General features: G+C 44.4%; 1 protein-coding gene across 1 annotated transcript in view; it reads right to left on the bottom strand.

Moving 5' to 3' along the window:
- Positions 1–22,581, bottom strand: part of LOC143783488 (uncharacterized) — a 57,544-nt gene extending 34,963 nt beyond the window's left edge. The window contains exons 1-2 of the mRNA XM_077271889.1: positions 22,482–22,581; positions 13,524–13,623 (exon numbers count right to left, since the gene is read on the bottom strand). Coding sequence (XP_077128004.1) covers positions 13,524–13,623 — 100 coding nt within the window. The 5' untranslated portion in view covers positions 22,482–22,581. The remainder of the gene's footprint in view (positions 1–13,523; positions 13,624–22,481) is intronic.
- Positions 22,582–25,976: the final 3,395 nt, after the last annotated feature.

Consider the following 25,976-nt stretch of genomic DNA (forward strand, 5'->3'; position numbering starts at 1 on the left):
GCTATTCATTGCTTGCATTGAGAAACACGTGATAGTGTCTCCGCAGCTTTTCTACAGGCATGGAGGTGGAAACATTGTTTTGGGGGTGTATCTCTGCTAGGACATCATCTGCAAGGAGTTTGTATTTTCATAGAATGTTACAATTGGAAGGGACCTTCAGGGTCATCGTGTCCAACCCCCTGCTCAATGCAAGACTCACTAAATAATCTCAGATGTCTGTCCAGCCTCTGTTTGAAAACTTCCATTGAAGGAGAACTCACCACCTCTCATGTCAGCCTGTTTGATTCATTGATCACGCTCACTGTCAAAAACTTTTTTCTAATCTGTATCTTCTCCCTTCCAGTTTCATTTCATTGCTTCTCATGTTTCCATGTGCAAATGAGAATAATAATGATCCCTCTACACTGTGACATCCCTTCAGATATTTGTAGAATGCTATTAAGTCTCCTCTTAGCCTTCTTTTTTGAAAGCTAAACATTCCCAGATCCTTTAACTGTTCCTCCTAGGACATAGTTTGCAGTCCTCTCACCATCCTGATAGCTCTTCTCTTCTCTGAACTCCAATTTTTGTATGTCTTTTTTAAAATGTGGTGCCCAGAACTGGACACAGTATTCCAGATAAGGTCTGAACAAGGATGAGTAGAGGGAGATAAATACTTCAGATGATCTAGACTCAAAGCATCTCTTAATACATCCCAGAACTGTGGTTGCCTTTTTTGCTGCTGCATCACACTGTTGACTCTTGCGCATCTGTGATCTATTAGTATACCCAAGTCTTTTTCAAATGAGCTATTACTTAGTTCTATTCCTCCTATTTTCTCCCCGTAGTTGTGTGGGTTTCCTCCAGGAACTCCAGATTCCTCTCACACTCAAAACACATACTGATAGGTAATTTAGATTGCTAGCCTCAATGGGGACAGTGATGCAGATGACTGTAAAGTACTGTAGAATTGATGGTGCTATATAAGTGAGTCAAATAAATAAAATTGGTCATGTGTTCAATACTCATTTCACCTGCTGGCCATATATTCTGTATATATAAAATGTGCTTGTCGTGCATGGTCCAGGGATACTGTATATATACATATACACATACATACAGTATATGTATATATTATTGGACCATACACAACTAGCACATTTTACCTTTTGTGTCCCCCCTATTTCCTCACAGAATGTAAGATTCCGAACAGGGCACTCACTCCTCTTGCTTGAATTGTTGAATACTGTATTGTTGTGAAAAATCTTATTTATTTTGTACATGGCCCCTGTTATGTGTAAAGTGCTGCGGAATATGTTGGTATTATAAAAAAATTATTATTATTCTTATTTTACTTTGCACCAACAAGGAAAAGGATAAAAATATGAAACAAATGCACTAATTGTTCCAAGAGAAACACAGAGTTCACAAGTTAAAACTTTAAGGAACCCTGGCTACACTACATGGAAGTAAGAAAGAGGAAACTATCCCCGGCTGCCTTCAGATTCCTGAGGAGGCACATGGTTAAAAGCCCTCAAATGACTGCAAAAAACCTGCAGTAACATTTCGAGACAAAAGGTGCTGAGGTTTCAGTTTGCATAATAAGGTGCATATTAATTAAATGGTGAAGTTCTCCAAGCCCAACCTTCAAGACTTACATTTTTACTGAACCAAATGCATAATAAGTGTCGGCTCCAATATTTTGAATCTCATAGAAACAAGCCACATTTGTTTTGGGTTTCTGTACTTTGGAGTGATGAAGCAGAACTGGAACTATTCGGGCCTAAAGATCACCAGGATGTCTGGAGGAGGAAAAATAAAGTTCATGCTGAAAAGACACCCTGCCTACAGTGAAGAATGGTGGTGGCTCTGGAGCTGCTTTGTTTCTTCTGGTACTGGAAACTTGCAATGTGTAGAGGGCACATTGAATTCAACCAAGCATAGGGAAATATTAGAATAAAATGGCATGCATCCTGTGAGGAAGCTGAAGCTTGCACATCATTAGATCTTTGAACAGGTCAGTGATCCCAAGAATCTCAAAGTCCCCCAAGGCTTGATTTCAAAAGAAATCCTAGAAGATTCTGGAATGCTCATCAATGTCACCTCACTAGACCCCTTAGAATATTTTTGGTAGCAGGATTGTAGCATGTAATAATTATAGGGGATAATTCAGGAGACTCTTTGAGTGGAACAAGACAACAGGACACAGTTTTATAAGTGGTAAAGTTTATATTATCACACGGTGATTCAAGCAGGTGCAGAGAGAAACTCAAGTCCACAACACTTGGTGCAAATAATAAATGCAGCTTAGCAGTCAATAGGAAACTTCAGAGGTAGATGCAAACAAACCGAAAGTCTATGAACCACAGTTATTCTTGAGGAATCTTGACACGAATAGATCCTTGACTTAGTCCAGACACAGATAGATATGCTATTAGGCAGTTCAAATCATATCTTAGCTCAACCAGGGAGGCCTGGTTAATAGTCTCAGGTTTTGCAGAGCAGAAACAGCTTACATGTCCAGCAAATGAAGATGGAAGTAACACGAGCAGCAGATGAAGGAGGATTACTGAACACTGGTGTATGCAGCAGGAACTCAGAGCAGAGTGGCAGGATATCCAACACAGGTTCACAGGAGCAGGTGCAGGTGCAAGGCCAGGGAGTAATCAGGAGCTGGATGCAAAGCAGAATAATCTAGCACAGACTGAAGGCTGGGGTGGGAAGACAAGTGCACATGAGACCAAAGACGCCATGTTGGAAAAGGGCAGTAATGCGCAAAAGGTAAAAATGTTCAGAGTCCTGACATTACTCCCTCCTTAGAAGCGGCCTCAGGACGATCCTGGACCTGGTTTCTCAGGGAATCTCTGATGAAAACGAGAAATCTTCTGTTGGGCATTGATGTTTTCCACAGGTTCCCAAGAGTCTTCCTCAGGGGGATATCCCTGCCATCTTATCAGATATTGGAGCCGATTCCTGCGAATCCTGGAATCAATAATTTCCTCCACCATGAATTGTTCTTGCCCATCAATCACCACAGGCTGCGGAGGTGGCACAACACGTCCCTGGAAGGTATTAGGAGATACAGGCTTTAGTAAAGATACATGAAAAACTGGGTGTACCTTCATTGTCCTAGGTAGCTTCAGCCGGCAGGTCACAGAGCTCACAATACCGTTGATCTTGAAAGGGCCAATGAATTTCTGTCCAAGCTTTTGTGAAGGAACATTTAACTTCAGATTCTTAGTTGCTAACCACACGGAATCTCCTACCTTGAACATGGGTGCAGGTTTACGGAATCTATCAGCCGATCTCTTATAACGTTCTTGAGCCGTGGTCAGGGGTTCCTTCAGAACCTCCAGATTTTGTCTCATCGCAGTCAGCCTTTCCTCCACTGCTGGAACCGGAGAATTAATTGGAGACCTAGGTAAAATATACGGATGATAACCCAGATTGGCAAAGAAAGGTGTAAATTTAGTGGAGGCGCTGAGAATTATTATATGAAAATTCGGCTAACGGCAACAACTCTAACCAATCATCCTGGAGATGGCTGACATAGCATCTTAGATATTGTTCCAGGGTCTGGTTGGTACGCTCAGTCTGACCATTTGTCTGGGGATGGTAAGCAGAAGAGAGACAGACATTAATATTGAGTGCAGAGCAAAACCCCTTCCAGCATCTTGAAGTGAACTGTACTCCACGGTCAGAGATGATCTCATCCGGCACCCCATGCAACCGAAAGACATTCTGTATAACCAAGTTCACTGTATCTTTAGCAGAGGGGAGGCCGGTGCACGGAACAAAATGAGCAGCCTTAGTCAGGCGATCAACTACCACCATGATTGTATTCATGCCTCCCGATGTAGGCAGCTCCACAATAAAGTCCATTGATATAGACCCCCAAGGGCGGGATGGAACAGGTAATGGTTGTAGAAGACCCGTACGTGCCACATGAGGAGTCTTGTAATGGGCACATACCTCGCAAGAGAGAACATAGTCCTTGGTATCCTTCAGGCAAGTTGGCCACCAGAAGAATCGGCTCAGGAACTCTTGTGTCTTCTGTACCCCCCTGTGACCAGCCAACTTGGAGTCATGTATCAACTTGAGGATCTGCAGACGGACGACCTCCGGGACGTAGATACGTCGATCTCTGAACCACATGCCACCCATAAACATAAGATTAATATCCACAGGTGGGTTGGCCAGAAATACATCACCTTCATAGGCCTCCCTGCACTCCTTCCACAAGTCCTGATCGTGGATAACTCCGATGAAATTGGCATCAGATGGAATGGTCTTGGACGGAGCTCCAGGTACGGAATCCGCAGCATGGATTCGGGATAAAGCATCAGCCTTCCCATTACGAGAACCTGGATGGTACGAGATAACAAAGTTAAATTGATTTAAGAATAAGTTCCAACGAGCCTGACGAGGAGAAAGACATCTAGCGGATCTAAGGAACTCTAGATTGCGATGGTCAGTTAGCACTATGATCTGTTGTGCAGCTCCTTGCAGATGATGCCTCCATTCTTTGAAAGCCGCAATAATAGCCAGCAATTCCTTGTCTCCCACGTCGTAATTCTTCTCTGCTGAGGTTAGTCTACGGGAAAAGAAAGCACAAGGATGTAGCAGACCCTTCTCTCCAGTTCTTTGGGAGAGAATAGCCCCCAAAGCATTATCAGAAGCGTCCACCTCCACAATGAAAGGATGTGTTGGATCTGGGTGTATCAACAGCGGTGCTGATGTGAAACAGATCTTCAGCCGATCGAAAGCTTCTTGAGCCTGTGATGACCACTTAAAGGGCGTTTCCTTCTTTGTCAAGGAAGTAATGGGACGGACAATATCAGAAAAATTTCGAATGAAGCGTCTGTAGAAATTTGCAAAACCAATAAAACGTTGGACCTCCTTAACGTTCTTGGGTACCGGCCAGTCAAGGATAGCCTGAATCTTACCAGATTCCATGTTCAGCCCCTGGGGAGAGATGATATAACCCAAGAACTGTATCTCAGAACGATGGAACTCACATTTCTCCGGCTTGATATACAGTTGGTTCTCTTTCAGATGTCTTAAAACAGTTTTGACATGTTCTTCATGTTCCTGTAGAGAGTCAGAAAAGATTAGTATATCGTCCAAATAGATCACCACAAACTGGTCCAACAAATCTCTGAAGATGTCATTAACAAGGTGTTGAAATGCTGCAGGGGCGTTACAAAGCCCAAAGGGCATCACAAGAGATTCAAAGTGTCCATACCGGCATCTGAATGCTGTCTTCCACTCATCCCCTGGACGAATACGCACCAAATTATAAGCCCCACGAAGATCCAGCTTAGAGAACACCTTAGCATGGCGGACTCTTTCCAGTAATTCGGGAATCAGAGGCAAAGGGTAACGGTTTCGTACGGTTACCTAATTGAGTTCCCGATAGTCAACACAGGGTCTCAGGGTCCCATCCTTCTTCTTTACAAAAAAAATGGGTGCCCCTGCTGGTGAGGAAGAAGGATGTATGAAGCCTTTGGCCAGATTTTCATCAATATACTCCTTTAAGGCTTGAAGCTCAGGTGCCGCCAAAGGGTATAGGTGACCAAAAGGAATATCTGCCCCAGGAAGCAACTCAATGGAACAGTCATAATGCCTGTGTGGAGGAAGTTGATCTGCATTCTTCTTGTCACAGAGGTCAGAGAACTCTTTATATGCTGGAGGTAAAGAAGATACCTGTACATGTGGCTCCCTAGCCGTGGACTCAGGGACAGCTTGTTAACGCTGAGTTGCTCCTTGTTGGAAAAATAATCTCCTTTGTCTCCCAGTTGATAATTGGGTTCTGAGAACGCAACCAAGGAATGCCTAAAATCACAGGAAAATGAGGAGAAGAAATTAGCAAGAAAGAAAGTTGCTCCTGATGATTAGGCTCCAACAAAATTTCAAGGGGTACGGTCTCCTGATCCACAGGCCCAGAGATTAAAGGTGACCCATCCACTGTTTCCATGGTAATTGGAGAGGCTCTTTGCTGATTTTTAATACCATGTTCCTTAGCAAATGCGATATCCATGAAATTGCCACCTGCACCAGAGTCAATCATAGCTGAACTGGAAATCCACTTTCGTGAACACAGGATCTTAATAGGGAGAGAACAGTGAGAGTTCCTTTCCTTCAGCTCCTTGGGGGTGAAGTCATAGAAAGTGAATGGAATACAGCGTTTAAAGGCAGGCTAAATTCAGAGATGTCAGATTCATCATCACAGTTGTCATACTCCCCTATTGCTGCTAGCACCTTGTTAGGCCGTCTAGGACACTTAGGACAATTGATCAAGAAGTGGTCAGACTGGCCGCAGTAGAAACATAGACTTTCACGAAGGCGATGCTCCCAGTGCTCATTGATCTCGCGTCTCTGAATGGAATCAATTTGCATGGGCACCTCCTCCACTTCCCGAGATGTTTTACCTGCAGGCTCTTTGGAAGGAAGGGAAAAGTTAGAAATACGGTTATATGCAGCAAATTTCTCCTGCCTACTGTCATGTCGGACACTGTCCAGACCAGGTCGTCTGACAGACAGCGGTAATTCCGCGTTTGACCACTGTTTGCTCATTGGCGTCGGCTAGTTTTCGTCTGGCTGCTCCGGGGTTAATTTATCTGATCCTTGGATTGGAAGCTGGGCCATGCCCATTTCCTTTAAATGGTTCTCCTGATCTTTGGGCGTCGCTGATTATAGCTTCTGTCTTATCCGTAGTTATCTCGGTCCGGAGTGGAGAGCTGGTTGTTGGAGAATCGTTGCTGGTGGTGTATTTTCCTTTGTCTTATTTACTCCTTCCTATATTTGTATTTATTTTGCCCTGCACTTTATAGTGTATTCGTGATTGAATGCGGCATGGTGTATATTTTCCTTTATCCTTGTTTGTTATAACTGTGGGTATTAGTCTATTGCATTCACTGGGTGGTGGACGCTGGTGTTCAGTCTAGGGCTGAATCAGGAGTCAGGGTGAGGGTGGAGGCCTGAACATGCCCACCTTCAGTGTAAACTTCAGGTAGAGGGTCAGACAGGGTTTCCCTAGTCTGAGGGAAATTGCAGGGGCCCGGGTTATTAGCTCACGCCCTCCTTGTATCCCCGTGACATTATAATCGGCCTAACAAAAAAAAAAAAAAGGGGTTCCTTTTTTTTTTTCTCTTCTCTGTGTTTTGTCATGGATCCCAAGACTTCCATAACCCGCCAGTTGGAGGCGCTGTCCCTACAGGTCACTGAGTTGAAGGGAGCAGTGCAGCAACAGGGACTAGCAGTATCTAATATACAGGCTGGAGCGACAGGAGGAGTTAATGAGCCCAAGTTTCCTTTGCCTGAAAAATTTGCTGGGGAACGCAGTAAATTTGTTTATTTTCGTGAAGCTTGCAAACTGTATTTCCGTATGCGCCCGATCTCCTCTGGTAATGAGGCTCAACGTGTGGGCCTGGTGTTGTCATTATTGAGCGGGGATCCCCAAGCATGGGCATTTTCGTTGCCGTCTGATTCTGTTGCATTTAACTCAGTGGAGAGTTTCTTTTCTGGTCTAGGACACATTTACGACGATCCAGACAGAATGGCTCTAGCAGAATCTAAGTTACGCACTATTTGCCAGGGGGAGCATGTTGCAGAGGATTACTGTTCTGAATTTCGCCGCTGGGCGGTTGACACTCAGTGGAATGAGCCAGCATGGAGTTTCTAATAGGGTTAAAAAAGCCCTCCTGATATACGAGACTCCTGCTTCACTAGATTCCGCTGAGACTTGTTGTCCGCATTGATCGCCGTTTGCGTCAGGGGAATCATGAGACGCCGCCTGAGGGTGAAGGTTTAGGTTCACGTGAGGTTGCTGCAGGTGAGCCCACGGAATCTATGCAAATTGCAGGGGTGTCACATGTTAAGAATCGTACCCCTGTACTCAGGAAGCAGGGAGCCTGTTTTTTCTGCGGTAAAACTGGTCATTTTATTAATATCTGTCCTCTGCTGTTAAAGAAAAACGCAACGGCGGAAAACTTCTGAGCTTAGAGGGTGTGGAGGAGTCCAATCTGAGCTTATGTATATCCTCCATGATGATTTCTCAGTGCATGCTCCCTGCCAAAGTTGTTGTCGCTGGCAGAGAGATACCAATCACTATTTTTGTGGATAGTGGTTCCGCCACAAATCTCATTGATGAGGAGTTTGCGCGCACTGCTGGTTTTAAGATTGAAAAACTGCCTCATCCTATCCGTGTGGCCACCATCAATTCTCCTCCACTTCCACAGGGGGAGATTACTGAGTTCGTGGCTGAGGTTAAACTCCACATTGGGGTTCTTCTATTCGAGCAGGTCACATGTAAGGTGCTCAAGAGTCTTCCGGCACAATTGGTTCTGGGTTTTCCATGGTTGTCTACACACAACCCGGTGATTGACTGGAAAACTCAGGACATAATCCAGTGGAGTGATTTCTGTCAGGAGAATTACCTGGCCACATGTGTGTACGCTGTGACTTCAAGCGTTCCTGAGTCACTTCAGGATTATGCGGATGTGTTCTCTGAGAAGGGTTGTTCAGAGTTGCCGCCACACCGCTCCTATGACTGTTCAATCAGGTTTAAACCAGGGGCCAAGTTGCCTAAAGCAAGGATGTTCAACATCTCCAGTCTGGAGATACAAGCGCTCAAGGATTACATTTCTGAAAGTTTGAGCAAAGGGCACATCAGGCCGTCATCCTCGCCGGTGGCAGCAGGGTTCTTCTTCGTGAAGAAGAAAGATGGCAGATTACGCCCGTGTTTGGATTTCAGGGAGCTGAACCAGATTACGGTTCGTGATCCATACCCTATGCCACTGATACCTGACTTGTTCAACCAGGTGGCAGGTGCTAAGTGGTTTACCAAGCTTGACCTCAGGGGGGCGTACAACCTAATAAGAGTCCGTCAAGGTGATGAGTGGAAGACGGCTTTTAATACCCCTGAGGGTCATTTTGAAAATTTGGTGATGCCTTTTGGGTTAACTAACGCACCTGCAGTGTTCCAACATTTCATCAATGATGTGTTCTCGCATATTTTGGGGAAATTCGTTATCGTGTACCTAGATGACATCCTCATATATTCTTGCGACCGTGATGCTCATTTAGATCATGTCAGGCAGGTGTTACAGCTTCTAAGAGAGAATAAGCTGTATGCTAAACTTGAGAAATGTGTATTTTTTGCTCAAGAGTTGCCGTTCTTGGGTTATATTGTGTCTGCTTCTGGTTTTAAAATGGACGCCGCTAAGGTGCAAGCGGTGCTGCATTGGGAACGTCCTGATAACCTGAAAGCACTTCAGCGGTTCCTTGGGTTTTCTAACTACTATAGGAAATTTATCAAGGATTTTTCTATCATTGCTAAACCGCTAACTGACATGACTAAAAAGGGTACCAATTTCTCCGTTTGGCCTGAGGCTGCTGTTCGCGCATTTGAATTTCTCAAGAACAGTTTTGTTTCAGCCCCCATTCTTGTGCAGCCAGACGTATCTAAACCCTTTGTCGTGGAAGTCGATGCGTCTGAGGTTGGTGTGGGGGCGGTACTATCTCAAGGCTCATCCTTGAGTGGTTTGCATCCGTGCGCCTATTTCTCAAAAAAACTTTCGTCTGCTGAACGTAATTACGATATCGGCAACAGGGAGTTATTGGCTATTAAGTTGGCCTTTGAGGAATGGCGACACTTCTTGGAGGGGTCGGTACATCAGGTCACTGTTATTACCGACCATAAGAATCTGCTGTATTTGGAGTCTGCAAGTGTCTGTCTCCCAGGCAGGCTCGCTGGGCATTGTTTTTCACGCGGTTCAACTTTGTTGTCACTTACAGACCAGGGTCTAAAAACACTAAGGCGGATGCTCTGTCCAGGTGTTTTCCGAGGGGAGAACCGCGGGAAGATCCAGTACCCATCCTCCAAAAGGGTGTTGTGGTTTCGGCTCTCACTACCGAGGTTGAGGCTGAGATTGCCGAGGCTCAGGAGGAGGTACCATCTGAGCTTCCCATCAACAAATCTTTTGTACCGCTTCATCTCCGCCTAAAGGTGTTGGCGGAGCATCATGATACTGTCCTGGCTGGCCACCCAGGGGTTAGAGGTACTTTGGAGTTGGTGTCACGTCGGTTTTGGTGGCGCAAAATGCGACAGGACGTGGTCTCATATGTGTCAGCTTGCACCACGTGCGCTAGGGCGAAGACGCCCCGCTCCCGTCCTGTTGGCACACTATTTCCTCTGGAGGTACCTAGTAAGCCATGGACGGAAATCTCCATGGATTTCATCACTGATTTGCCTCCCTCAGCTGGGAACACGGTCATTTTGGTGATTGTGGATCGGTTTTCAAAAATGTCGCACTTTGTGTCTTTGCCTTCTTTACCTAACGCTGACTCTTGCTCAGGTGTTTGTGCAGGAGGTGGTCAGGCTTCATGGAGTTCCGTCTGACATCGTGTCAGATAGGGGTACTCAGTTTGTAGCAAAATTTTGGAAAGCATTTTGCTCACGGCTGGGGATCAAGTTGTCTCATTCGTCTGCGTTTCATCCCCAGTCAAATGGTCAGACCGAGTGTGTGAACCAAAATTTGGAGCAGTACTTGCGCTGCTTTGTCTCTGATAACCAGGAGGAGTGGTCTACCTTTCTTCCTTTGGCTGAGTTTGCCATCAATAATCACCACCAGGAGTCGTCTGGGGAGTCTCCATTTTTTTGTGTTTACGGGCTACATCCTCAGTTTTGTACGTTGAGTCAGAGAGGCTCTTCCGGCGTTCCGGTGGAAGACCAGTTAGGAACACAATTGTCATCAGTCTGGAGGAGAGTGAAACAGCGCCTGTTGAGTGTGGGTGCTAGGTACAAACGTGTGGCTGACAGTAGGCGTGTGCCAGGTCCGGACCTGAGTGTGGATGACTGGGTGTGTTTATCCACAAAAAACATAAGACTCAAGATACCATCCCTTAAATTGGGTCCACGGTTTATTGGTCCATTTAGGGTCACCGCCGTCATTAACCCAGTAGCGTACCGACTGGAGCTCCCTACGGTGTATAAAATACACGTGTTCCACAGGTCTCTTCTTAAGAAGGTGGTGGGTTCTGTGGACACGGCGCCTATGCCACCTCCAGTCTTGGTGGATGGTAACCTAGAATTTGAAGTCTCCAGGGTGGTTGACTCTCGTGTGGTGCGCCGCACTTTACAATATTTGGTACACTGGCGTGGTTATGGGCCTGAGGAGAGGTCCTGGGTACCAGCCTCGGACATTCATGCGGATCGGCTGGTTAGGTGTTTTCATCGTCGCCTTCCGGACAAGCCGGGTCCTATAAGCCGTGAGGGCCCTGGGGTCCCTCGTAGAAGGCGGGGTACTGTCATGTCGGACACTGTCCAGACCAGGTCGTCTGACAGACAGCGGTAATTCCGCGTTTGACCACTGTTTGCTCATTGGCGTCGGCTAGTTTTCATCTGGCTGCTCCGGGGTTAATTTATCTGATCCTCGGATTGGAAGCTGGGCCATACCCATTTCCTTTAAATGGTTCTCCTGATCTTTGGGCGTCGCCGATTATAGCTTCTGTCTTATCCGTAGTTATCTCGGTCCGGAGTGGAGAGCTGGTTGTTGGAGAATCGTTGCTGGTGGTGTATTTTCCTTTGTCTTATTTACTCCTTCCTATATTTGTATTTATTTTGCCCTGCACCTTTATAGTGTATTCCTGATTGAATGCAGCGTGGTGTATATTTTCCTTTATCCTTGTTTGTTATAACTGTGGGTATTGGTCTATTGCATTCACTGGGTGGTGGGCGGTGGTGTTCAGTCTAGGGCTGAATCAGGAGTCAGGGTGAGGGTGGAGGCCTGAACATGCATACCTTCAGTGTAAACGTCAGGTAGAGGGTCAGACAGGGTTTCCCTAGTCTGAGGGAAATTACAGGGGCCCGGGTTATTAGCTCTCGCCCTCCTTGTATCCCCGTGACACCTACGCTCAGTAAGGCGAATGTCTATGCGCACACAATGCTGTATAAATGTCTCTAGTTCTTGTGGTGACTCTGAGCGAGCTAGTTCATCTTTTATAATACTAGACAGACCCCTTTTAAACATAGGCAATTGTGCATAACTGTCCCAATTGGTATCTACCGCCAATCTCCTGAATTCAGTGGCATACTCAATAACAGAACATTTAGCCTGGCGTAAAGACAACAAAGCAGATTCAGCGGTTGCACGGCGATTAGGGTCATCAAACATTAATTCCATAGCGGCCAAGAAATCATCCAAGTCATTTAACCGTGGGTCACGAGACTCAATCATCGGATTCGCCCAGGCGAGCGCTCGTGAGGTCAGTAGCATTATCACACACAATACTTTGGATCTATCAGTAGGAAAACGGTCAGCATGCACATCAAAATATAGCATACATTGATTCACAAAGCCACTAAATTTTTTCGCGATCACCAATAAATCTGAATGGGGGCAACTTAGGTGGGCTAGCTGGTTGCGGTTGCCCAGAGGGTAAAGTCTCTTGTGCAGCTATTTGCGTGCTTATGTCCTGAAAAGCCCGTCCATACTGGGACTCTATGCCAGCAAGTTTGTTTTCCTGGGGTGCCATGCGATTGCTTAAGTCCTGCAAAGTTTGTCCAAACACTTGTTGTGTTCAAAGCTTCCAAACTTCTTTTGCAGACCTTCCACATCTTTCTGCAGTGATCTAATTATGGAAAACACCTGCTCTAATCTGCTCTCTGCAGTCATTGTTCCAGCAGTTTCCTTTTTTTTATGGCTAGATTATCCTGTAATAATTATAGGGGATAATTCAGGAGACTCTTTGCGTGGAACAAGACAACAGGACACAGTTTTATAAGTGGTAAAGTTTATATTATCACACGGTGATTCAAGCAGGTGCAGAGAGAAACTCAAGTCCACAACACTTGGTGCAAATAATAAACGCAGCTTAGCAGTCAATAGGAAACTTCAGAGGTAGATGCAAACAAACCGAAAGTCTATGAAGCAGTTATTCTTGAGGAAACTTGACACAAATAGATCCTTGACTTAGTCCAGACACAGATAGATATGCTATTAGGCAGTTCAAATCATATCTTAGCTCAACCAGGGAGGCCTGGTTAATAGTCTCAGGTTTTGCAGAGCAGAAACAGCTTACATGTCCAGCAAATGCAGATGGAAGTAACACGAGCAGCAGATGAAGGAGGATTACTGAACACTGGTGTATGCAGCAGGAACTCAGAGCAGAGTGGCAGGATATCCAACACAGGTTCACAGGAGCAGGTGCAAGGCCAGGGAGTAATCAGGAGCTGGATGCAAAGCAGAATAATCTAGCACAGACTGAAGGCTGGGGTGGAGTTTTATAGCAGGAAGACAAGTGCACATGAGACCAAAGATGCCATGTTGGAAAAGGGCAGTAATGCACAAAAGGTAAAAATGTTCAGAGTCCTGACATAGCAGTTCACTCACCACTTACTACACAATAATTGGTCCTGGTTTGCCTTTTTGCTCTGGGGAAACGCACCCCAAATCCTGGACCTTTCTACTTTTGAAAGCATTTACAACAGATGCATCTAATAAAGGATATTTACATAAATGATAGGTTTTTGCTATACTGACAGCAATGTAATCTATGGATATGAGATATTCTGAATAAATCCAAATTAATCATCTCCACGATGGTGCAGTTCCTTCCGTTCACTAGGGATCCTACCGGCATCTAAAAGCAAAGAGAGTAGAGATCCATTAGGCCAATCTAATACAAGATTCATCTTCTTTATGCCAAGAACTGGCATGAAGACAAATTTATGTTAGTCATTTCACAAATATCAATTAAGCTTCTACAAAAATATTAAAAACTTTGTCATATACATTTATTACCTATTTTCACCGGCCATCCCTTCCATTTTATATAAGAATATTGCATTGCAAATTGTGGGCTCATGGATAAGGATTGGGGAGGTCTTTATGATATATTGGATGTCTGAGTGTATTGTTTGCTTTTTTCATTTAGGCCCACAGAGACCTTTATGAAATTATCTGAAAACACCAGAAGGAATTCAACAAATAATGATCCTACGATATGCCAAAGATGTAAGAAGATCACATTGGTGGAATTTTCTGATCTGTGATCTGAAGCACTCATGAGTTCCAGATGTACTCTATAGAGCTCGTTAAGGCACTTTACCCAAATGACATTTGCCTATAGTCTGGAAACCTGTAAGCAAAGTGCTATTGATCTAAATGGTCCTTTTCTTAAAGTGCTGTTGAAAGGGGTTAAGAGCGCTTCAGAGATTTCATGTTCTAGAAATCAGTCCGACATAAGGTTTTCTACTTGCTTGAATGGTACATAGTATCATTGACATATATATATTTCTTTATCTAATGTATATCGTAGAAGGCCTACAAATGGCATACTGAAAACAATTTGACTAGTATTTCAGGGAATGATATGCCTTACATTAAAGTCAATAGGAATGCTGATAAAGCATCAGATTCTCCTCTATGGAATCATATGATAGGGTCACATCCTTATCTTCTGGTGAAGCGTGGAGGCATCAATTCATATACATTCTACTTGTCTGGGTCAGCCTCCACCGAACCGGAGCGTAATGGCAACCAACGGTCATGGTGGTCTCGCCAGCCGGTGGGGCGTCCTCAGAATAAAAAGGGAGAAGTTGTGGAAGAGATGCAGGTTCAGGCCATCTCAGTAAGCAATGTCCAGACCTCAGGAGCAATAGGGAAAAAAACTCGATTTTACTGGAGTAGTTGATGATGATGATGATGATTATGATTACAGCTCTCCTCAGTTATTCAGTACATTGAGCCAACAGCCCCTCATGGTGTGATGACCCCAGCTCTTTTCCGGCATTGTGGAATAGCTCTCCTCACTCCCGCTGCACATAGCATTATACGTGCACTAAAATTTCTCCTCTCAGCCTGGACTTTGGCATCTACGGCACCTCAGGCTTACAGGAAAGTACCTCAGCTCTCTTCCCACTGCTGACAAATAAGGATAGTATCAAGACATCTCTCCTCTGATCGCTAACTGGTGTCCCCTGGCAGTCGGGTACTTCTTGAACAGGGCAGGACACTATGTTCCACGTGGCTGCACAGATTTCACTGTAGTCCTTGACAGCGACCACAGGGATGGCACTGACTGGTCGCCTTGATCTCCAGCAACGCCACTCAATCCCAGGGGTACAGAGTTGCTTCCCCTGGCTTCTTATTTCTCCTCTGCCTGTAAAAGGGCACCACATATTTTTGTACAATTTCTTGTGCAACAAGCCTTTGTCTAAATAACCAATCCAGCTGCCAGAAAAAACATGTAGCTGAAATAATGGCCTCACTGACACTGGTTACTTTTTATATCATGTAGTAGCGGAATCTTAACTTCTTAGGCCTCTTTCACACTTCAGTTGTTTGGCGTCAGTCTAAATCCGCCATTTTCCTCAAAAAACGGATCCGTTTTTTTTTTTTTGACGGATCCGTTTTTTTCCCCATAGACTTGCATTAGCGACGGATTGTGACGGATGGTCGTCCGTTCCATCCGTCATGCGACGGATCCGTCAAAATTTGGCGGACGTCATCTAGACATTGACGGTCATTGCAACGTTTTTTGTCTGCGTTGAAATGGCGGATCGCAACGGATCCGTCGCGTCCGTCATTTCATAGAATGGCCACCTATGGGCGACGGATCCGTCGCGACCGTCATTTTGGCGGATCCGTCGCCCCAATCCGTTTTTTCAATTTTTTTCAATTGCGCATGCTCCAAAAAGTATATACAACCCCCGAGTAACGGATCCGTCAAAAAAACGGATCCGTTACATCCGTTTTTTCAACTATTGTGACGGATCCGTCGATCCGTAATTATGTCGGAAGTGACTGACGCCAAATGAAGTGTGAAAGAAGCCTTAGATTATCACGATGTATGGGCTGCGCTCATGGAAAGAAGATCCGAAGATTTTTTGCAGCAAAACCTGCACTCTTGGCACGAAAGAAGCAGCGTCAAAAAGGCATGTTTTTGTGCATTCTTTTATGCAATTTTCAGGATTTCAAAGTTCAACTTTGCCTCCACCACAGAAGCATGAACACAGGTCACCAATACAAGACATACAGTATGTTCATGAAAAAGTACACATACAAATGTAACAGCTGAGGGAGGTGAATTGGTCTGGAATAATGTACCTAAGACACTGGCAGTGAATTGAGTTTGTAGGACACAATTTAACTTTCACACTTTGGTCTGCCATTTAGTTGTCCATTGTTCAATCTCATGCCTTGGTCAGCCACAGGCTTTGTTCAATCTCACACCTATGTTGGCCAATGTTTACTTTTTTACACATCACTAATTTTATTAAACTGTACTAATCCCAACTACCATCTCAGGTGACAAAAACAAGATGGTAAACCTGGAAAAATCACAAAAATAAATGGGTTTCTTAAGGTACCTTCACACTGAGCGACTTTACAACAATAACGATAGCGATCCGTGACGTTGCAGCGTCCTGGATAGCGATATCGTTGTGTTTGACACGCAGCAGCGATCAGGATCCTGCTGTGATATCGCTGGTCGGAGCTAGAAGGCCAGAACTTTATTTGGTCGTCAGATCGGCGTGTATCGTTGTTTGACAGCAAAAGCAACGATGCCAGCAATGTTTTACACTGGTAACCAGGGTAAATATCGGGTTACTAAGCGCAGGGCCACGCTTAGTAACCCGATATTTATTAGAAAAAATCACATACTGGGAATTAAATCTAAAGTTTAGTGAACATGTATCCCCTTAAAACCAAAACTTTATTATGATTAATTTAAAATATACACCAACCCAGTGCTTACTGGCAGGACAAAAGTCCGCCTATCAAGATAAAAAACGACCAAGGTCTAGCGCGTACCCTGCAGTAACCTCTCCTGTCACCTGCCTGGCTGTGGAGGTTGGCACCCTTAATAACGATTTTTTAGCGCCCCCACTCAACGTGGACTAACCCTCACTGCCCTGTCTCGCCCTATTGTACAGGTGAGAAAACAATAATAAGTAAGAACAGAGATGAAGAAAGGAAAAAAATGGTCAAAAAAATAAAAAAACACAATATAATGAAATTAGCAAAAAGGAGAGCAGGATGAACGCTCCGGTTTCCTTTTTAGGGATCCAGCCCCTTATTGTACATTAATCACTATATACTGTCAATCTGCAGTGGTACGCTACCAGATATGCCACATACTCCAGCATAAACAAAAACTATTGACCATACCACATATAACACATCCTATGGGCTATCTACCCAATTTGAGCACAGATATCACTCATCAATACAAAAAAGTAATGACTCATGGATAAGGCTAACAACATCAATAGTTATACAATGCCCTTAAAGATATCCTGGGCCAAAATACAGGGTATGTCAATAGTATCCGCAATGATGCATGTTACTTATTAAAGTGTGCCTCAACGCGTTTCCCCGTGGTTCGGTTCATCAGGAGGCCCGTCAAAGAAGATGTCAGGTACCAGATGCCATAGATGAGTAGCATAACCGGCCGCTTATGCTACTTTTGCTTATTTTAAGCGGCCGGTTATGCTACTCATCTATGGCATCTGGTACCTGACATCTTCTTTGACGGGCCTCCTGATGAACTGAACCACAGGGAAACGCGTTGAGGCACACTTTAATAAGTAACATGCATCATTGCGGATACTATTGACATACCCTGTATTTTGGCCCAGGATATCTTTAAGGGCATTGTATAACTATTGATGTTGTTAGCCTTATCCATGAGTCATTACTTTTTTGTATTGATGAGTGATATCTGTGCTCAAATTGGGTAGATAGCCCATAGGATGTGTTATATGTGGTATGGTCAATAGTTTTTGTTTATGCTGGAGTATGTGGCATATCTGGTAGCGTACCACTGCAGATTGACAGTATATAGTGATTAATGTACAATAAGGGGCTGGATCCCTAAAAAGGAAACCGGAGCGTTCATCCTGCTCTCCTTTTTGCTAATTTCATTATATTGTGTTTTTTTATTTTTTTGACCATTTTTTTCCTTTCTTCATCTCTGTTCTTACTTATTATTGTTTTCTCACCTGTACAATAGGGCGAGACAGGGCAGTGAGGGTTAGTCCACGTTGAGTGGGGGCGCTAAAAAATCGTTATTAAGGGTGCCAACCTCCACAGCCAGGCAGGTGACAGGAGAGGTTACTGCAGGGTACGCGCTAGACCTTGGTCGTTTTTTATCTTGATAGGCGGACTTTTGTCCTGCCAGTAAGCACTGGGTTGGTGTATATTTTAAATTAATCATAATAAAGTTTTGGTTTTAAGGGGATACATGTTCACTAACCCGATATTTACCCTGGTTACCATTGTAAATGTAAAAAAAAACAAACAGTACATACTCACCTTCTGATGTCTGTCACGTCTCCCGGCGTCCGCGCTGCTGCTCAGAGCTTCCTGCACTGAATGTGTCAGTGCCGGCCGTAAAGCAAAGCACAGCGGTGACGTCACCGCTCTGCTTCAGGGCCGGCGCTTACACAGTGCAGGGAAGCGGACGCCGGGGTACGCGGCAGACACTGGAATGTAAGTACAGTATGTAGTGGTTTTTTTTTTTTACATTTACACTGGTAACCAGGGTAAACATCGGGTTACTAAGCGCGGCCCTGCGCTTAGTAACCCGATGTTTACCCTGGTTACCCGGGGACTTCGGCATCGTTGGTTGCTGGAGAGCTGTCTGTGTGACAGCTCTCCAGCGACCACACAACGACGAAACAGCGACGCTGCAGCGATCGGCATCGTTGTCTATATCGCTGCAGCGTCGCTTAATGTGACGGTACCTTTATACTGCTGTACTTGCTTTTTTTCATTACCAATTGTTTTCAATGGGTGAAAAACAATTAAAAAAAAAGTGACATGCTCTATGTCCAAAAAATCATGCAAAGCACAAAATACTGATGACAAAAAAAAAACAACAATGTTTGTGCATGACATTTCTGAAATCTCGTAAGCTTTGCTGGTACTGTAAAACGTAGCTGAAAATAAGCATTAAAAAAAACACATAAAAAAACAGCAAAAACGCCTAGTGTGAACCTAGCCTAAGGAAGTTTTTTTTTATTTACTACAAGGAATTTTGGCGGCAGATCAGCGTCTTTCTTACAGTAAAAAAACAAATGACCTTTACCTTGAGAAAGTCGCTGGTCCTGCGCCAAAATGCATTGAGGCAAACAACAAACCTTGCTTAAACTCTACAGATGTCCCTTTTCGTGAGCACAGTCCAAACAACATCATATTCTCCTCTTTCCTAAACTGCTATCTGGTCGATACTCCTCCACAGCCCATCAGGCTTCTATAAGTGTGGTGTCCTCACACAACCCCTACAGGAGAGCACTACCATCACCCTCACCTCCATTTTGCTCCTTAGGCCAGGGTCACACTTGCGAGTTCAATGCGAGAAACTCACGCATTAAGTCCCGGAACTGCCACCGGCACTCGGGACCGGAGCGTGCGGCTGTATGTATTTCTATGCAGCTGAACGCTCCAGTCCCGAGTGCTGGCGGCAGTGCCAGGACTTGATGCGAGAGACTGACGCGAGTTTCTCACATTGAACTCGCAAGTGTGACCCCGGCCTTACGGTACCGCCCTATCTGTGTGCCTTTGTCCCATCCAGATCTTCCTAACTTTTTCAGCTGCACACAGCCAAATACTTTGTCCCTGGGGCATCACCTCATTTAGCAATGATAAATACAGAATTCCTGCCCCGGCCATTATAGATACAGCTCCCCATACGCCTGTCTGGCTACTCTGCTGTTTAATAACCAATGGATGGATGTGGAGGTTATTTGACATTGCATTTTAGGACCTCTGGAAACTGAAATATAACCTACAGTATGCACGCGAGCTGGTGTAATGGTTACGATACTGGTCGCCACCCAGCTCTCCTGGAAAGAGGTAAACATTGGGCAAGACTCCTTATACATATATTTCTTGTGGAATCTGTTCTTATGAATGTTTTTTAAAAGGGTATTCTCGTTTGAAAATTATTCCCTATCCAAGAAACAGGGTATGCCTTCTACTGCACTGGGGGTTTGCCTGTTTGCTGAAAAACAACTGGGGCTCTGAAGAGCTCTGTATGAATGACCTGGTGGTGGATGGTGAACACTGCTGATCCATTCATTCTTAATGGGACCCCCAGGGATAGCCTTGTGCTTGGCCTTCAGCACTCCCATAACAATGAATAGAACGGCAGTGAACATGATCGACCACCGCTTCATTCACAATGGGCTGTTCAGAGCCCAGTTATCAGGATCAGTGGGGTCCCAGTCATAGAATCATAGAATTGGAAGGGAAGGTCATCTGGTCCAACCCCCTGCTCAGTGCAGGATTCACTAAATCATCCCAGACAGATGTCTGTCCAGCATCTGTTTGAAGGCTTCCATGTAAGGAGAGCTCACCACCTCTCGTGGCAGCCTGTTCCACTCATTGATCACCCTGTCAAAAATTTTCTTCTAATAACTAATCTGTCTCCTCCCATTCAGTTTCATCCCATTGCTTCTAGTATTATCTTGTGCAAATGAGATTAAAGATTATCCTTCTGCAATGTGACAGCCCTTGAGATATTTGTAGTCTAAATAGTCTTAAAAAAAACTTGGCACTCACTATATCCTTTTGACATCAACTATAATATTGGCTATTGTTTTTTTATATATTTTCCTGTGCATTATTTGATTCATAATTTGATTTATTTTTTCTTTTGTACCTATATGTATAAATCCTCACCCTGATAAAAGTTTGTTCTGAAGAAGGTCCAAGGAAAGACCGAAAACGTTCAACTATTATTGTCTGATGCATAATAAACGAACCATTTTTTTCTTTGAATTTTGAGTGCCAAGTTTTTTAGACTATTGATTACGGGCCAGATACCCTACTTGTGCACCAACAGCATTTCAACAACGGAGTGCCGTGTTTTTCTTATATGACTTGAGATATTTGTAGATAGCTATTAAGTCTCCTCTCAGTCTTCTTTTTTGCAATTTAAACAATCCCAAATCCTGTAACCATTCCTCATAGGACATGATTTGCAGACCGGTCACCATTCTGGTCGCTCTTCTCTGAACTTGCTCCAGTTTGTTGATGTTTTTTTTTTAAATGTGGTGCCCAAAACTGGACACAGTATTCCAGGTGAGGTCTGACCAAAGAGGAGTAGAGGGCAATAATGACTTTACGTGATCTAGACTGTATGCTTCTGTTAATACATCCCAGAATTGCATTTGCCTTTTTTGCTGCTGCATCACACTGTTGACTCATGTTCAGTTTATGATTTATTAGTATACCCATGTCTTAGTATACCCAAGTCAGTGGTCAGACCCCCATTGATTGCGAAGTTATCCCCAATCCCATGAAAAGGGAATAAATGGATACATTTTAAGCTTGATGATTCCTCTTTAAATCAAAAAGTAGGATCAGATCTTGACATATGATAGGATGAAAGCGATCCAAAAGGAGGGTTGTCTATTTTAAAAGAAATCCGTACAGAAGAGGCGTTACATCTTCTACTCAAATGTTCACATTAAAATTTTTACATCACATTTTGCTTATGCGAAAGAACCATGAGCCAAGATTAAGAATTTGGCAAGAGATTATTAAATAATGATCTATGAACTCTATCCGTTTACTCGTCGTACATGATTGTTAATGGAAATAATTTACCACAGATAAATACACAGGCCTCAATTCATCATTTGCGTTTAAGTTATTTTTTTCTTTCCTTTTCTGCTGGAAAACTTTGTGCCAAACTCTTCAAAATGGGTGCATAATGTTTGTGAATTGGCACAATGCCAAAGATGCTTTTTTTTTTGGCTTGGCTCTTTTGTGATCATGTTGCACAATCCTTTCAAAAAGCTACGTAAAGTTAAGGCAAAAAAAATTTGAAATTATAAACATGCAAATAAAACAAAGTCCCTATTAAAGCCATTTTTATTCCAGATAAAAGCAGTGATGTACCGATCCCATAACGTACAGGAGGCGTAAGCAGAATAGAAAACATGGCAGCTGTACAGAAAAGGACATTGGAGTTATTTGATTCATATCAGAAAGATACTGACGCCAAAACCAGTACACAGGGAGGTATCAAAGAAACGCAAGTAGCTATCGTGCCATCATCACCCTCTTCTTAGGAACATGTGAACCCAAGGTGGCAAATCAGAGTAAGGCCAGGGTCACACTTGCGAGTTCAATGCGAGAAACTCGTGTGAGTCTCTCGCATCAAGTCCCAGCACTGGCACTCTGATTCGGAGTGTGCAGCTGCATGTATTTCTATGCAACTGAGTGCTCTGGCCCCGAGTGCTGGAGGCAGTGCCGGGACTTGATGCGAGAGACTCGCGCAAATTTCTCGCATTGAACTCGCAAGTGTGACTCCGGCCTAAAAATATCAACTGGGGAACAGAGGATCACGCCACCCTTACCTCCCACGAGAAATGGTAGTGGGAAGAGGGAACACAAGTCCCAGGATCATGACGACAAATGTCATTCTTCCCTACAGAGATCTCCCCGTTATTACAGGAACATTTCAGCTCCATTTTTGCTGACCTCTATTTTCTCCGGTAGGAAAAGGCTGAGTGTAGTGTTCTGTATGGGGCAGTGGCACCTCCTCCCTCTCCTCTCATTTCTGCTGAAGACTTCGTATCGATCTTCTGTTTAAAGAAAGAGGTAATCAGTGAAAGCGCCCAATGCCCCTCTTAGCTTCTCAGCCCTGTTCCTCCAAAACCACCATCTCCACCATGACCAAAGATCAGCTCTCCTCCTTCCTGTCAAGATCACACCTCACCACTTGCACGCTTGACCAGCTCCCATCCCACCTCATCCCTAACTTCACCACAGTCTTCATCCCAGCTCTAACACACCTCTTCAACCTCTCACTTACAAATGGTGTTTTTCCCTTATCCTTCAAACACGCCTCGATCACACCCATCCTCAAAAAGCCCTCCCTCTCTTCTCCCTTATGCCTCAAAACTACTGGAACAGCATGTCCATCTTGAACTGTCATCCCACCTCTCCTCCTGCTCCCTCTTTGACCGGTTACAATCTGGCTTCCAACCGCATCACTCAACTGAAACTGCCCTAACTAAAGTCACCAACGACCTACTAACCGCCAAGAGCAAGCGACACTACTCTGTCCTCCTTCTCCTGGACCTGTCTTCTGCCTTCAACACTGTGGACCATTCCCTCCTGCTATAGATTCTCTCATCTCTTGGCATCACAGACTTGGCCCTATCCTGGATCTCGTCATATCTAACAGACCGGACATTCAGTGTCTCCCTCTCCCACACCACCTCCTCTCCTCGCCCCTTGTCTGTCGGTGTTCCCCAAGGCTCAGTTCTAGGACTCCTCAGGAAGGCAGGAAACTTCCGAAACGCGCGTCGGGGAGGGCGGGAGATTGCGTGAGTCCCTGCTGCATACCACTAGGTACATTACTTTTAGGATGATATTGATTTATGAACTGTTGTTAGTACCATCTGGGGACCTATAACCTATATTATTGTATAGCTGTGGACATCATGCTGTCTATCACCGCCTATTACTGTGCAGCATTGCTTGTCATTATTTAGCCATGTTTGTTGTCAATTGATCTTTTTTGTACTAATAAAAGTATTTTTTGCAATATATTTTTGATTTACTTTTTGGACTCTGTTCCACTGAAATTTTGCTTGTGGTGTTTTTCCTCTCCTTCAAGCCACATATCCAAGCCCTTGACTCCTCCTGCTGTTTCAAACTCAAAAATATTTCCCGGATCCGCGCATTCCTTGACCACCAAACCACAAAAACACTAGTGCACGTCATTATCATCTCCCGCCTCGACTACTGCAACCTCTTACTCTCTGGCCCCCCCTCTAGCACTCTGGCACCACTCCAATCCATCCTACACTCTGCTGCCCGACTAATCCACCTGTCTCCCCGCTATTCCCCAGCCTCTCCCCTATGCCAAGCCCTTCACTGACTTCCTATTGTCCAGAGGCTCCAGTTCAAAACCCTAACTATGACAAACAAAGCTATCCATAACCTGTCTCCTCCATACATCTGCGACATGGTCTCCCGGTACTTACCTACATGCAACCTTCGATCCTCTCAAGATCTCCTTCTCTACTCCCCTATTATCTCTCCTTCCCACAACTGCATACAAGACTTCTCCCGTGCTTCCCCATACTCTGGAACTCTCTACCCCAACACATCAGACTCTCGCCTACCACGGAAACCTTCAAAAAGAACCTGAAGACCCACCTCTTCTGACAAGCCTACAACCTGCAGTGATCCTCAACCTACTGAACCGCCGTACGACCAACTCTACCCTCTCCTAGTGTACCCTCACCCATCCCCTGCAGACTGTGAGCCCTCGCGGGCAGGGTCCTCTCTCCTCCTGTACTTGTGTGTGCCTTGTTTTTGCTCATGTTTATTGTACTTGTCTATATTTGCCCCTTTTTATATGTAAAGTGCCATGTGATAAATGGCGCTATAAAAATGTCTAATAATAATAATAATAATATAGGATGGACTGTGGGGATATTATGGGTGTTTATTAGTGATCCGGATAACTATGTGCCCCCCTCACTACTGTCTTCCATGTAGGACAGACGGTGAGGGATATTATGGGTGTTTTATTAGTGATCTGGATAAATATGTGCCCCCCCTCACTACTGTCTTCCATGTAGGACAGACGGTGAGGGATATTATGGGTGTTTTATTAGTGATCTGGATAAATATGTGCCCCCTCACTACTGTATCCCATATAGGACGAATTGTGGGGGATATTATGAGTATTTATAACAGATCCAGATAAATATGCGTCCGCTCAATACTGTATCCATATAGGACGGACTGTGGGGGATATTATGGGTATCTCACCAATTGTATCCTCACCCATCCCTTGTAGACTGTGAGCCCTCGCGGGCAGGGTCCTCTCTCCTCCTGTACCAGTAGTGACTTCTATTGTTTAAGATTACTGTACTTGTTTTATAATGCATACCCCTCCTCACATGTAAAGCGCCATGGAATAAATGGCGCTATAGTAATAAATAATATTTATAAGAGATCCAGATAAATATGTGCCCCCCTCACTACTATATCCCATATAGGACGGACTGTGGGGATATTATGGGTATTTATAAGAGATCCGGATAAATATGTGCCCCCCTCACTACTGTACCCCATATAGGACGGGCTACGGTGGATATTATGGGTATTTATTAGTGATCCGGATAAATACGTGCCCCGCTCACTACTGTACCTCATATAGGATGGACGGTGGGGGATATTATGGGTATTTATTAGTGATCCGGATAAATATGTGCCCCCCTCACTACTGTACCCCATATAGGACGGGCTACGGTGGATATTATGGGTATTTATTAGTGATCCGGATAAATACGTGCCCCGCTCACTACTGTACCTCATATAGGATGGACGGTGGGGGATATTATGGGTATTTATTAGTGATCTGGATAAATATGTGCCCCCTCACTACTGTATCCCATATAGGATGGACTGTGGTGGATATTATGGGTATTTATTAGTGATCCGGATAAATATGTGCCTACCTCACTACTGTAACCCATATAGGACGGACTGTGGGGGATATTATGGGTATTTATTAGTGATCCGGAGACATATGTGCCCCCCTCACTACTGTATCCCATATAGGATGGACTGTGGTGGATATTATGGGTATTTATTAGTGATCCGGATAAATATGTGCCCCCCTCACTACTGTATCCCATATAGGACGGACTGTGGGGAATATTATGGGTATTTATTAGTGATCCGGATAAATATGTGCCCCTTCACTACTGTATCCCATATAGGACGGACTGCGGTGGATATTATGGGTATTTATTAGTGATCCGGATAAATATTTGCCCCCTCACTACTGTATCCCATATAGGACGGACTGCGGTGGATATTATGGGTATTTATTAGTGATCCGGATAAATATTTGCCCCCTCACTACTGTATCCTATAGGACAGACTGTGGTGGATATTATGGGTATTTACCAGTGATCCGGATAAATATTTGCCCCCTCACTACTGTAT

This window comes from Ranitomeya variabilis, chromosome 6 (genome assembly GCF_051348905.1).
Source record: "Ranitomeya variabilis isolate aRanVar5 chromosome 6, aRanVar5.hap1, whole genome shotgun sequence".
Taxonomy (NCBI): Eukaryota; Metazoa; Chordata; class Amphibia; order Anura; family Dendrobatidae; genus Ranitomeya; species Ranitomeya variabilis.